At 36.2% G+C, this 13,972-nt stretch overlaps 1 protein-coding gene across 1 annotated transcript; it reads right to left on the bottom strand.

Annotated features, from left to right (window-relative positions):
• Positions 1-565: 565 nt before the first annotated feature.
• KRR1 (KRR1 small subunit processome component homolog) lies at positions 566-12,972 on the bottom strand (the record flags this gene model as incomplete). The annotated part of the gene is made up of 10 exons (XM_080706335.1): positions 566-708; positions 2,886-2,979; positions 3,075-3,152; positions 4,764-4,934; positions 6,460-6,516; positions 7,557-7,640; positions 7,736-7,861; positions 8,050-8,184; positions 9,694-9,866; positions 12,888-12,972. The coding sequence occupies 10 exons, from the start codon at positions 12,970-12,972 to the stop codon at positions 566-568; spliced, it is 1,146 nt and encodes a 381-aa protein (XP_080562461.1).
• Positions 12,973-13,972: the final 1,000 nt, after the last annotated feature.

Genomic DNA, 13,972 nt, shown 5'->3' with positions numbered 1-13,972 from the left:
CAAGATCCAGAATAGAACAGTAACTAAGGGATTTGATTTCAGAAGCCCTGATTTTCTGATTATGAGCTGTTTAATCTTATAATGAAACTATAAAAATGGACAGAGGGGAGAAAGCACTGAAAAATTTAAATTTATTTTCTTCAGAACTAAACGCTGGGACATGATTAAAGGCTAACCAATGGCATTACACAGTGGATTTAGTGAGTAATTACAATAGACATAGTCCAGAAATGCACATCTATATGAAAAAAGGTTAGATATTACTCCTAAAATCATGCTTGGCAAAAGTTGCCTCAAACTGACTAGCAAAAAAATACTACTTTCTCATACAATATTTTTTAAAACACATGATGAACAGAGTAATTTATAAAGAACAGAGTAATTTATAAAGAACACTCTTTTTTTTATAAACAAAAGAAATTCAAAAAAAGTGATCAGTATAGTATTTCTCACACATTAGGCAACTAATGCCCTGGTATCTCAAAATCCTTTACAAAAGGAAATAACTTTTGGATTAAATATAAACTAAGTTCTAGTTCAGGGGTTTGGAAATGTTTTTTAAGTGTTATTTTTTTTTCTTCTTTTTCTTTTCATCAGCTTCCATCTTAAGCTTAACTTCTTCAGCTGTAAGGGCTCCCAGTTTCTTGTTTTTTGCTTTCTTAACCTTTTCCTTGATGGTAGCCACATCAATTTTAGTTTCAGTAGAAGCTAGAAAATTTAAAAAGAAAATAAATGCAATTCTTTAGAAATTAAGACAAAGAATATGTTTCAGACCAGTATAAGAATACTATTTTAACTGAAAGATTATATTATAAAATATAATGCCAGGCGTGGTGGCACATGCTTGTAGTCTGGCATTTGGGAGGCTGAAACAGGAGTATTGTGGTTTGAGGACAGCCGCAGCTATTTAGTGATGCCCTTTGCAACTCTGAGGCCCTGTTTCAAAATAAATAATAAAAAAATAGGGCTGGGGGTGTAGCTCAGAGGTAGACTGCCCTTGGGTGCCATTCTCAGTACCTCAAAAATAAATAAATAAATAAAATATAAAACAATTATCTAAAAGAAAGTTAGAAATTTCTTCAAACAAAAAAATATATGATACTTTAACTATACATTAAAGTACTCAAAAATGGCATATGTTTAGAAATTTGTACCACTTAATTAAATTATATTAAAACTATATTTTTCCTTAAATCTTATTTGAGGTGTATATGTGTCGGGGAATTGGGGGACTGAATCCAAGGGCATTCTGCCAGTAAGCCTAACCCCTAGCCCTATTTTAAACAGGGTCTCACTAAATTGTTGAGGGCCTTGCTAAGTTCCTGAGGCTGGCTGCAAACTTTAAATCCTTCCTTTCTCAGCCTCCCCAATACTGGGATTACAAATGTGTACCACCACACCAGGCATGAGATTATTTTTATTTAAATTAATTTTCCGCTGGGTGTGGTGGCACGTGCTTGTAATCCCAGCATTCGGGAGGCTGAGATAGGAGGATCGTGGTTCGCAGACAGCTTCAGCTACTTAGTGAGACCCTTTGCAACCCATTGAGACCCTATTTCAAAATAAAGAATAAAAAATAGGGCTGGGGGTATAGCTAGGAGGTAGAATGCCCCTGGGTTCCATCCCCAGTACCAGGGGAAAAAAATTAGTTTTTCTTAGTTTGATACTTTGAGTACTCAATATGCCACTTTTCCATCTTATGCACTAAAATAATTTAAAATTAAATCTCATGAAAAATATTACATGTAGCCGGGCATGGTGGTGCATGCTTATAATCCCTGCGCTTGGGAGTCAGAGACAGGAAGATCACGCAGGTTCGAAGCCAGCTGTGCTGGCTTAAGAGACCCTGTTTCCAAAAATAAAAAAGTATAAAATAGGTCTGGGCATGTAGCCCGGAGGTAGCAGGGCTTTAAGGAACCCCAGTACCACACACACAAAAAAAAATTACATGTAGTTGGCTAGCTTCAATTAGCCAATCATAAAGCTACAGATAAAAATCTACTTTATCTAAGACCATAATAAAAATTTCCAAATATTAGTTCAATTAATTAGTGACCAATAGTATTTTATTTAACAATATTTTGGTAATAATATTTGGCCACGTAATATGCAGAGATTTAAAGCCTCTACTATGTACAGCAACTACATTCTTAATACAGAATGAGGTTAACTAGTTATTTCAAAGTACTTAACTGACTTAACTGACTATACAAACTATTGGATTATACCAAAAGTTTCTGTACAATATTACTAGTGATCCCTCTCCCCTCAAAGTGCCTGAGTGTGCCTGAAAGGTTACTTAGGAAGAGTACAAGTATTCCTAGAGGGGGAAAAAATGCAATGGGAGAGGATGAATCAGAATGAGGCTACAAATGGAGAAGAAAAAGTACTAGATTTGTCTTGGTATTTTTTTTTAATTTGTCACTACCTTGTTGTGTTCCTTAGTCCAAAATGATAAGTCCATGTCAACAATAGAAATAAACTTTATGCCACAAATCAAACAAAGAGAAAAGTTCCTGAATGCCCTTTTTGAGAGAGGCATGACAGCAGAGATCTTTCAAGAATCTTAGTGCTTCAGTTACTTTTATTTTTATTGAAGCTACATGAGCTGCTCTGTTTATGTTGTTCCAAAGCACAGGTCCAAGAACAGAGGACTATCATTCTAGGAGACTCTGAAATAGGCTTCAGCTGCTGCTAAATTATAAATTGCCCCAGTCAACTTTTGTCCCTAGGCTCAGTAATTAATGAAATACTAAAACAACTGCTAAAAGATGTTTGTGGTTATTTCTTTACTTAACAACAGGAGAGATTTAGATAAATCCTCTATGGGTTCACAGTTATTAGATAATAAACTTTTACATCAAGAAGTAAAAAATGAGGATTACCTTCCTTAGGTTTCACAACTGGCTTTTCTTTAGGTGGAATAAATGCTTTTTTCCTTTCCTCTTGTCTCTTACTGAGAGCTTCTGCTTGTTTAGCCTGTATTAAGAAAAACATTGGTAAAATGTTAAAGAAGAATTCAAGTACTTACTATGAATTTTGCCAATGATGTTGTGAGTAAGACAGAGTCTTACCTTTATTTCTTCCATTTTCTGTCGCTTCTTCTGATTTGCCTTCAAAAAGTATTCACCACTAGCCAATTCTTTATCAATCTATTAAAAAATATTTAATATTACATCAGAAATAATGGAGATGAGAAGTAATTTCCTCAGAAAGTCAGAGTGTTCTTGGGATAAAAACAGTGGAGTCAGTACTCTCTAAAATTAATTTATAAAATGGCAACATAAACTAGAGATTAGGGCAGGGGAGGTTCGCTTTTATCAGAGCATACTGTATGCATGTACTTAAGTACTACACTGAAGCCCATTACTATGTATTAGTTAAAAGGTTTATAAAGAACTCCTAGGGAGAGTGAAGACAAGCCAATTACTAACTATAGGAGAGGCCATAAGAAGTGTGCAAGGTTTGTAACTAGACAACTATACTCTTCCCTAGCTTAACATTTTCCTTTTGGTCTTACTTCCCCTTCCAGAACAAAAGCCATGATCTATAGCTCCACTGTTCATTCACCATGACCATCACTCCTTCTTTTCTTTTATCCTAGGATTCAACCTTCCCTGTAAAACTCCAAACACAGGCTGTGGAGAATAAAAGATGACAAAATAGGAAGAGTTTACACCCTAGCAGTAAAAAACTAGTAGAGATGGAAGCTTTAAGACTTAAGCAAAGAAAGGAATAATTAAGCAAGATCCCAGAGAGGTACAGATGGAACTCAAACAAGGAGAAATAATTGATGCCAATAGGGAAAAGAATTATAGGTGAAAGAAAAGAAAGCTGAAGGAATTATTTTCTGATGATCTCAAATATTTCACAAAAGCAAAATGCAATGTCATCTGTAAGGAGTGTCAACATGCTGAGAACTGAAAAGACGTAAAGAGCTTCCAACGTAACACCAAGGACCTAAGGTTGAAAACATGAATTTTTAGTAAGTTCAATCCAAAGACAGTACATTATCTAGTTTGGTAGCCACATTATTGCAAGTTTTTGTATGAATTCAAGTCTTAAGAGTTTTGTTAGGAAGGTATAACAAGGAAAATAATGCATGAAAGAAAACAGACATGAGCAAGAAAGAAAAGGAAACGTTGGCCATAGTTAGAAAAGAAATGATTCCGTAGACACTGGACATAATAGAAGAAATTCTTAACTTAGAAGGATGGATTAGCCGGGCATGGTGGCACAAGCTTGTAATCCCTGTGCCTGGGAGGCCGAGACAGGAGGATCGCACGGGTTTGAAGCCAGCCTCAGCTACTTAGTGAGACTCTCAGCAACTTAGTGAGACCCTGATCCAAATAAAATATAAAAAAGGTCTGGGAGTATATCCCAGAAGTAGAAAGCCTCTGGGTTCCACCCCAGTACCACCAAAAAAAAAAAAAAAAAAGGATGGATTAATATTTCTAAAATCATAAAGCACATGGTCACAAAAGAATGTTGAGGCAAAAATTGAGAATTCCTTCTTTTAAGATCTACATCACATCATAGTGGTTAGAGGGACACTACCACTCTGACATATTTTTACATTCAAATTGTGAAGGATCCACTCCCTAGCCAATGCACTTAGCTCAAATATGTCTATGTATACTTATCTTCAGTTTCTTCTCTTTACACATATTCTCCACCTAAACTACCCTCAATAAAGTTCCTGACTTCAATAAAGTGATTTAAATGGTTTCCCCTTCACATAAAGTTCAATATTTACTACTAACCTGACTTTCTGGCTGTGGTGGTGGAAATGGTGTGTACTCTTTCTTAACAGTTTTCTTCTTTGGTTCTTTGCGTTTATTCACATTTTTGTGTTTGAACTGTGGCAAAAATCTTTCCCAACTCTGTGATCGTAATTCAGAATCTTTTGCTAACTCTCGTTTAATCATTAGGGTCTAGTCAAACATACAAAAACAAACATTTGTCATTTCAAAATTCATACATGTTATGCAATTATATACTGCTTCTATAAATAAAATTTGGAAAAAACCATTCCTAGTCTTTTCAGTGGAATTAACCAATTATACCAATAAAAAGATGTCATTTTAAATATGCACAATTAGTCAAGCCATCAGAGAACCATTTGAAATTTAGAGTAAGAGATGCATAACTATTAAAAAGAAATGAAGCTGGGCGTGGTGGCGCACGCTTGTAATCCCCGCGCTTGGGAGGCAGAGACAGGAGGATCGCGCAGGTTCGAAGCCAGCTGCGGGCGCTGGCTTAGGAGACCCTGTCTCCAAATAAAATGTAAAAATAGGTCTGGGAGTGTAGCCCCGAGGTAGAAGGGCTTCCAGGAACCCCAGTACCACCAAAAAAAAAAAAAAAAGAAAAAAGAAAAAGAAATGAAAATAAAACTAACTCAGCTTTAAAACCATTATTTCATTAATACCTTTACAATTAAAATTAATAGCAGGGAGGATTTCCCCCATATGACTTCAATTTTATATACACTGGAACAGACGCACACTTGCTTTCTTTTATCTTTTTTAATGTCCCAATGTAGTTCAAAGTCACCTTTATCCTAAGGTAAAATTTTAACTTTATCACATTTAAGTGATAAACAAGTACCCACCATAAAAGAGTACCACTGTTATATTTCTAAGTAGCATCACAAACTTTGTGCAAACAGGGATATAACAAATCTTTCTCTATGGGACTATAATTTGAATGTTCAATTCCAAAGGAGGTTTTAATGCAATATGAGATATTCCAGACTTTATTTAAAGAACAGACAGATTTCTGAAAGATTACATCTTTATTTTTTTTTTCAGTACTGGGAATAGAGCCCAGGGGCATTCTACCTCTAAGCGACACCTCCAGCCCTATTTTTTATTCTGTATTTTGAAACAGGGTCTCATTTAGTTGCAAAGGGCCTCAATAAGTGGTAGCTGAGGCTGTCCTCAAACTGCAATCCTCCTGTCTCAGCCTCCCAAATGCTGGAATTACAAGCTTGCACTGCCACGCCTGGCAAGATTACATCTTTAAATATACTATATGACACATAATCTAAGAAAACTGAATTGATACCTACAATAAGTTCTATGAAATTTTCATTGTATGAAAACTATAATATATTACATTGAGCTGAGCGTGGCTGTACAAGCTTGTAATCCCAGTACTTGGGAGGTTGAGACAGGAGGATCATGGGTTCATGAACAGCCTCAGTTACTTAGTGAGGTCTTCTACAACTTAAGGAGACCCTGTTTTAAAATAAAGAATAAATAAATAAATAAATAAATAAATAAATAAATAAATAAATTCCATCAGAGACCTAAGCCCCAAATAAAGACCAAAGTAATAAATTCTTTCACCCAAATAAATCTGCTTTATCTGATTTGCATTTTACGATTTCATAAAAATTTAACTTTTAAAAAAAGAAGTTTATAATCACTGGTATAGTAATATGCAATTATCACTCACTTTAATGTTATAAATTGGATGAATATTCTTCATGGTATCTAGAACTACTTTTCGAACCTGAAATTTACAAAATATTGAATTAGTCACCAAGATTTTAATGAACTATATAGAAAAGGATTAATATACTGCAAGCATCCTATGAATCAGTTAATGACTACCAAATTGAGTATAGTAATTTTTTCAATTGTTCCAAATGGTTTCATGATCTTTAATAATTGTAGTCCACCCCTCACTGCTGACATATGGTATTTAGGAATCATACAACACCTGGAGTTAGGTGATTTAGGGAGAATGGGCTGGATTTAGTCAGAAAACGAGGGCTCATATCCTAAGACTGGCACTTCATTTAAGAAAGTCACTTCATTCTCCTGCTTCAGCTTTGTCATTTGTAATATCAAGATAAAACTATATAACATGAATCTAAGAGAAGAATTAAGTAAGATATTACAATGACTTCAAACAACCATAAAGTATTTGAATATTTATTATCCCACAAGAAAAGGGCAAAAAAGAGTTACTAAAGGCTTCCTAAGAAAAAGAAAAACTTTTGCTAAGCCAGAGCCAGAAAACTGGCATTCAAAGGAACCAAGAGAAATAGTATTTGTTTCAAATTTTCTCATAAGATTTTACAAGAAAAAAAAGATGTTTTGAAACCATTAAACATACTAAAATTCAAGCAAAAAAAAAAAATGTACCTTAAAAGTAAAACAATTTTCAGACTCTGACCTCTACTGGCTATATACATTACTACAAATAATGAGAGCTCTGCACGATTTTTCAGTAACTTGAGCATATGTAACTACACCATAGATGTTACAGACCAAGATCCTAAATACTCATAAATGTTACAGTGGGAAGACCAATGATGCACAGACCAAACTGTATAATGGGTATCTCCATAGTCACCAAAGGTTGCCCAAAAGTTACGGTTTAGGAGTGATGATGCCCTCAAGTTACATGACAAAATATTTGCTAATGGGATATAAAAGAACACACATTCTAAAAATATAAAACAATTGCAAACAATGTATTACCAAATAAACTATTACAACCAACTTGTTTTCTAATGAAAATTAATTGAAGGTAATGGTCCTTACCTCTTTTAAGCCACTAAAAGGTCCAATGGCTGAAACTGTGTTTCCTTGAACCATAATATAACAATTTGTTAAGAGTTCCAATGCCTATATCAGAAGAATAGTATGGTAAAATTCAATACAACGAAAATCGTTAATGACAAAGGAAGATCGTTAAGTTTTCCACTAATAAAAAAAAGTACCTTCAATGTAGATCCTTTGGGACCAATTAGCCGCTGTCTTCTTTTCACAAATCTTTCCTTATTTCTTACTAAAGAACCTATTTTAATGATGTCACATGCAACATCATCCTGAAGAATTCGCACTGCCTTTTAAAAAAATAAAAAACACATCAATATTCTTTACAATTCTAAACCTCAGCTAATGGTATCTAAGCACAAACATGAAAACCCAATGATGCAAGGGAGAAAAGGGAGGTAGGGCAGAAGGAAAAAACATAGTGTTACAGGTTGTCCAATGTTGATCCAAATAAAGCAGTCCTTAATTCTAGACTTACCTGTTCAAATGAAACACTCCTTGCTAGCAGTTTTATTAGGTCTCTGGCCCTAATGATGATATACGGATCAAAAGTCTTTTTTGTAGTACAAACAGTCATGCTGCCCTCAATCAGGTCCAGTGTTGCATTAACATGCTACAGAAAAAAGAAAACACCAAACAAATAGTTGCCAAAAATGAATTCAGTTTTAGATAATAATGGGGCCCATGCCAACTAAACTATTAATTTCTGGGCCATTAAGCCATCTTTCAAATTCTATCATCTCCTTCCCCTACATAAGTTGGGTAACCAAATATAAACAATAAATGCTTGATTACTTTCATACTTCAAAGAATATATGAAACTGAACTTATTGAAACCATTTTATATTTGGCTTTAGAATACAGTTTTTACTCACTGTATTATATAAAATATATATAAAATATTTTATTATATAAAAATATATATAAATTCAAACTGGACATGGTAGTGCATGCTTGTAATCCCAGTATTTGGGAGGCTGACACAGGAAGAATCCCAGATTCAAGGCCAGCCTCAGCTACTTAGTGAGACCCTGTTTCAAAATAAATAATAAAAAATAGGGCTGGGTGTAGCTTAGAGGTAGAATGCCCTGGTTCAATCCCCAGTACTGAAAAAAAAAAAAAAAAAAGGGCCATACTTGAGATCTAACTAAGACAAAAATGTAAAGCTGTATAGCTTCCCTATTCAGGATCCAGGTCCAATCTGTACTCTACTCTCAAGAGTAAAAAAAAAAGACCTTTTCTTTCAAACTATTTTCTATTGCATTAAGGGACTAAATACAAAGTAAAAACAAATTTTCAGAGTCATAGGTTTAGAAAGTAGCAATGATTAAAAAAAAATAAGTACTCCCTCTCAATAGCAAGAACTAGATTTCAACAAAACAAATGGTATTTTCTGACTACTGGAGCATAACCTGAAGAATACTTCAACATAGTGAGTGATAAACAATTCAACATCATGCTGGATCTTCGAGTTTACAAGAGAAATAAAAATGAGATCAATTCCAGATGTACTCAGTTCTGAAACAGTCTGCTGATTGCTGAGCCACCTTTTCCCACAATGGGTACAACCCACTCCAGAGCAGTCTCACAGACCCAAATACATTTTATATCATAATCTAGTACGCAAGCACAGACATGTAAAATCAAACCATAAGCTTCACAAAATAATGTTTACCATGTTTGATACAATCATTTTTAAACGCTCATTATGTCCATTAAATTGAATTCTCAATCCACTAATCTGTTTCAATCTTCAACACTGCTCTGGGGACGGGGCAGCAGAAACAAATGTGTGGGGGAAGGTGGCCACATCAACATATTTCATTTAAAGTTCAGCAGTTATTTAGCAACATGACTGCTCAAACTGAGCAAGTATATGGTAACCATAACCTAGAACAGGCATTCTAAAATTTGGACTTCACTGGTGAGTTTCAGACAGTTGGCAGAACCTCTATAATATTAAAGGCATGTGAATTTTGTAAGAATAAAGTTTACCACGACTGTTTATCTACCAAAGAAACCAAATTAAACAGCTAAAAATTCACCAATACTCATACAGTTAATTAAAAGTAAAGGTATAAGCAAGAGCAAACTCTTAAAGAAATATATAAAATATTCATACATGTTCATTCAAGGCTTTCTGCACCAAAGGCCAACACTCCTTCAAGTAAGCCTCTCTATATTTGGGGAACAAAGTTGCAAAACTGCTCTCCTCCAGGAGTCCTCTGGGATTGTCCTCTTTAGAAAAAGCTGGTTCCTTCCAACCATCAGGAACAGTGAGGAGTTCTGATTCATCTACAAATAGGAAAAAAATTTTTACATTGCATTTTAACCATACTTTGGACACTCAGTGAATTATATGTACACATTAAGAAGCTACCCCAATATTCTTGCATTTCTTCTTCTCTGCTTATTATAGTATTCAACAATCAAAGACATGCTTCTATCATTACCATCAACATACTGTAAAAGTAGTTGCTTTAGGGACTGGGAGCTTCTCCTTGTATCCATACTAGTTGGCATATGCCTGGCAGGCACAGATGGTGGGTGATCAAGAAACTTATTGCACCACACTATGGAAGAGTTGAAGATTCAAATACCATTGTGTTTATATCACTATTTTAAATATCAGTAACCTTTCTGACTTTCTTGGAGTGGAACCTGGGGACATGTGACATGAATGTATATTTGCATCCTTTTATATATGTGTGTATAAAACTTCTAAAAGCTAGTTCTAGTGTGTGATGTCTAAAAACTGATCTAAGATTTTAGATTTTCCGAAGAGTTTTCAGTGCCCCATTTCTGTATGCCTTTCATGGCAACTATGAAAGGTAGGAAGAAGCAATATTATTATTCCCTATATTATAAAAGTCCAAAAAGGTTACGTGACTTACCTAAAGGGACATTAAGCTAATTCAGTTCAAGACTCCTTTTACTAAAAGAAATTGCCTAAGAGCCATACATTATCTCCTATATCAGTTATTAAAACTCCTGGTCCTGAGTTTTAAAAGCCCCTTAAATCAATAACTATACTAGTTCAGTTCCACTCAGTTTTGATCCATAGCTTTGTGGCATACACATAAAGTGCAAGTTTATTAGTAATAAAATTCTTGGGCTCCACATCAAATCTTCTAAATCAGAATATCTGAGATGAGGCCCAGGAATCTGTTTTATTTTATTTTATTTTTTGGTGGTACTGGGGTTCCTGGAAGCCCTTCTACCTCCGTGCTACACTCCCAGACCTATTTTTACATTTTTATTTGGAAACAGGGTCTCCTAAGGCAGCGCGTGCGGCTGGCTTCCAACCTGCGTGATCCTCCTGTCTCTTCCTCCCCCAGGAATCTGTTTTAAAAGTCTCATCAGGAGATTCATAAGCTTTTAGGCTTCCTAAGGAAGTTTAAAATGCAGGTCTTTGGCCCAGAAAATCAAATTTACAAATTAACTAGCTTTTCGTTTCTTTTACTCATATCCATTTTGATTACTTCTGGTTCAAATTACACAGAACTAGATAGCCCTCATATATCATTCACTAACCAATATTCTTAATGTAAAACAAAACACAAAAAAGAAAAAAACCCCTAAAACCTCCATTTCTACAACAGTACCTATACAATTTCATACATCAATGGCTAAAAATCAGTAAAGAAAAAGTCACCCTCTTGAAATAAAAATGGCAAAAGAAATAAAAAGAGGCCTCTCAGCCAAGCATGGTTAAGAAAGCTTGTAATCCCAGTACTTGGGAGGCTGAGACAGGAGGATCAAAGTTTTTGGACAGTCTTAGCTACTTAGTGAGACCCTGTTTCGAATAAAGAATAAAAAACAGGGCTGGGGGTGTAGCTTGGAGGTAGAATACCCCTGGGTTCCATCCCCAGTACCCCCCCACACACACACAGGTTTCAAACAAGTACAAAAATGTGCAACCTCATCAGTAATCAGGGAAGTTGAAGTTAATATCACAACCAGATACTATTTCATACCTACTAACATGACAGAAATTCAAGATTCGGGTAATGAATATTAGTGTGAAATTAGAGCAATGACAACTCTTCTCCACTGCTAGTGGAAGTCAAAATTGGCACAACCCTTTGGAAAACTGTGTTACTTACACATATCATATACTAATGACTCCAATCCAGCATTCAGAGAGAAACATTTGAACATGTCAACAGAAGACATGTACAAAGATGTTTACAGCCACACTGTTTCTAACAGCAATGAGCACATTTACACTCCCACCAAGGGTAGAATGAAGACATACACTGCAGTAACAAATATCACACTGATTGAATAAACAAAACAAAGCTAAGCCTAAGCAAGAAATAGAATGCAAACAATCCACTTTGATTCATATAAAATTCAAACGAAGTAAAATTAAAATTTTGATAGGTGGTAAAGAAGAAGTAGAAAAGTGGCAATGTTCATCACGAACCAGAATGGTTACTTAGGGTACTAGAAAGGAGAATATGATCACAGACGTGACCACTGGGGACTTTCAGGATTTGGTATGAGTCTAGTCTACTTAATAGTCTCAGTGCTAGTTCGAGTGTTGTTTTTGATCTTTTAACAGTATAACTTCTCGGCTATGTACGTTACATGCTTAAATATATAAGTAGAAAGCAACAATAAAAAACCTTAAATATTCTCCCGATGCATCTAGAATGAGAGTTCAAACTCTTTAACACTTTCTACAGGGACGTGTTACGTAGCTCCCCCGGGATCTCTAGTAGCTCTTCTGTCTTTTATACTGAAGAAGGTGGGTAAAATCGCACCACAGCTCAAGAAAACAGGGCAGTCTAAAGCCTCAGAGCTGTTTCATCCCGCATTTTAGTTATCTGACAAAACAGAATAATGATGTTACAAAATTTGTTGACTGAAGAACTGGATTTAAGGACGTGTCAGCTCCTTCCTCTTGGCACACTGTGTTTCACTCCATCATGAACGTTCCCAATACAGCGCAATTACCTTTCCCATCTAATCGTGCACTTCATTCAGTGAACCACTTTCAGCCTCCGGCGCGCTTTAAGTCTCCGCGGCGCCCTCTGCAAATTCTTTATCCTTTTATACAAGACGACTCCACAACAGCTTCACTTGTAAGCGATTGTTGTCAGCAAAAAGCACCGAATTAGAAACACGCGGCCGGCAACACTCCGGCCGCTTGCTGCTGCAGGCTCTTCCAGCGTCCCCATCGCCCGCAATTTAGATATATAAGTAACTTAATTGCTCAGAACAGGGTTTATATGTTCACAGCCAAGGACAGAAAAAAAATAACAACTCAATATTCATAAATACCAGACTTCAGTTCTCACACAACTTTACCTCGGTTCTCCGGCTTCGACTTCTGGTTGCGAAATTCACTTTTCCCAGGTGCTTTAACTTGCCCGCTCGGCGAGGAAGACGCCATTTTCAAATTGCTTCCGGCGGGAACGGAAGTGGAACTGTCCTTAAATCCTACCGGCTAAAAATACCTACTCGCAATATTAGTTCCGTAGAACTCGGAAGAGGAGAACTGCGCAGACTCCGTGCGCACTCCCAGCCTGCGGATGCATTTGCATATACATTACAGCGCTTTCCCCGCGCTGCGGGAGAGCCCGAGGCTCCGGGCTCAGGATGACCAGCCGCCTCGGAGATTCCCTGCTTGCCAGGAATTGCGGTTTAGCCGTGTGGGAAATTGGAGTCGGTCTTATCCCAGGTTTTCTGGTGGCGTTAGAGTCTCAGTTTGAACTGGGTGCTGCAGAGTTTGGTCACAGAGTGCAACGGACTATCGTTGATATCATTCATTCATTCCATGAACATGCGTATGATTGATTGCTAAACACATTCTAGGCGTTGGGAGGAGGTACAAATTAAGAAATATGTAGTCCCCAGTGGCAAGAAGTGGCAATAAGAGCTACTATTTAATGTGAGATAGTGCTTTGTTCTGGACACTTTACACAATTTCTTTCTTTTTTCTTTTCTTTTTTTTTTTTTCTTTCTTTTCTTTTTTTCTTTTTTTGTGGTACTGGGGTTCTTGGAAGCCCTTCTACATCCAAGCTACGCTTCCAGACCTATTTTTATACTTTTTTTTTTTTAATTTATTTGGAAACAGGGTCTCTTAAACCAGCGTGTCTGGCTTCAAACCTGTGTGATCCTCCTGTCTCCGCCTCCCAAGCGCCGGATTATAACCGTGCGCCACCACGCCCAGCTTTTTTTCTTTTCTTTCCTTTTCTTTTCTTTTTTCAGTATTGGGCATGTTGTACCAGTATTGGGAATGGCCTAGGAAAATTTGAGAAAGTTATGATTATTAATATATTTCAAAAATTGGATGAGAGGCAAATCTGTGCAAGGACTTGGTTTCTGCCTAAAAGCAGGCAACTATTCCAATGTAAATTAACCTAGCTAAAAGCAATAAGTCAATAGGAGAG

Source organism: Muscardinus avellanarius (genome assembly GCF_963383645.1).
Source record: "Muscardinus avellanarius genome assembly, chromosome: 11".
In the NCBI taxonomy this organism is placed as follows: Eukaryota; Metazoa; Chordata; class Mammalia; order Rodentia; family Gliridae; genus Muscardinus; species Muscardinus avellanarius.
The sequence above is the reverse complement of the archived record's forward strand: the minus strand, read 5'-3'. Positions and strand labels throughout refer to the sequence as shown.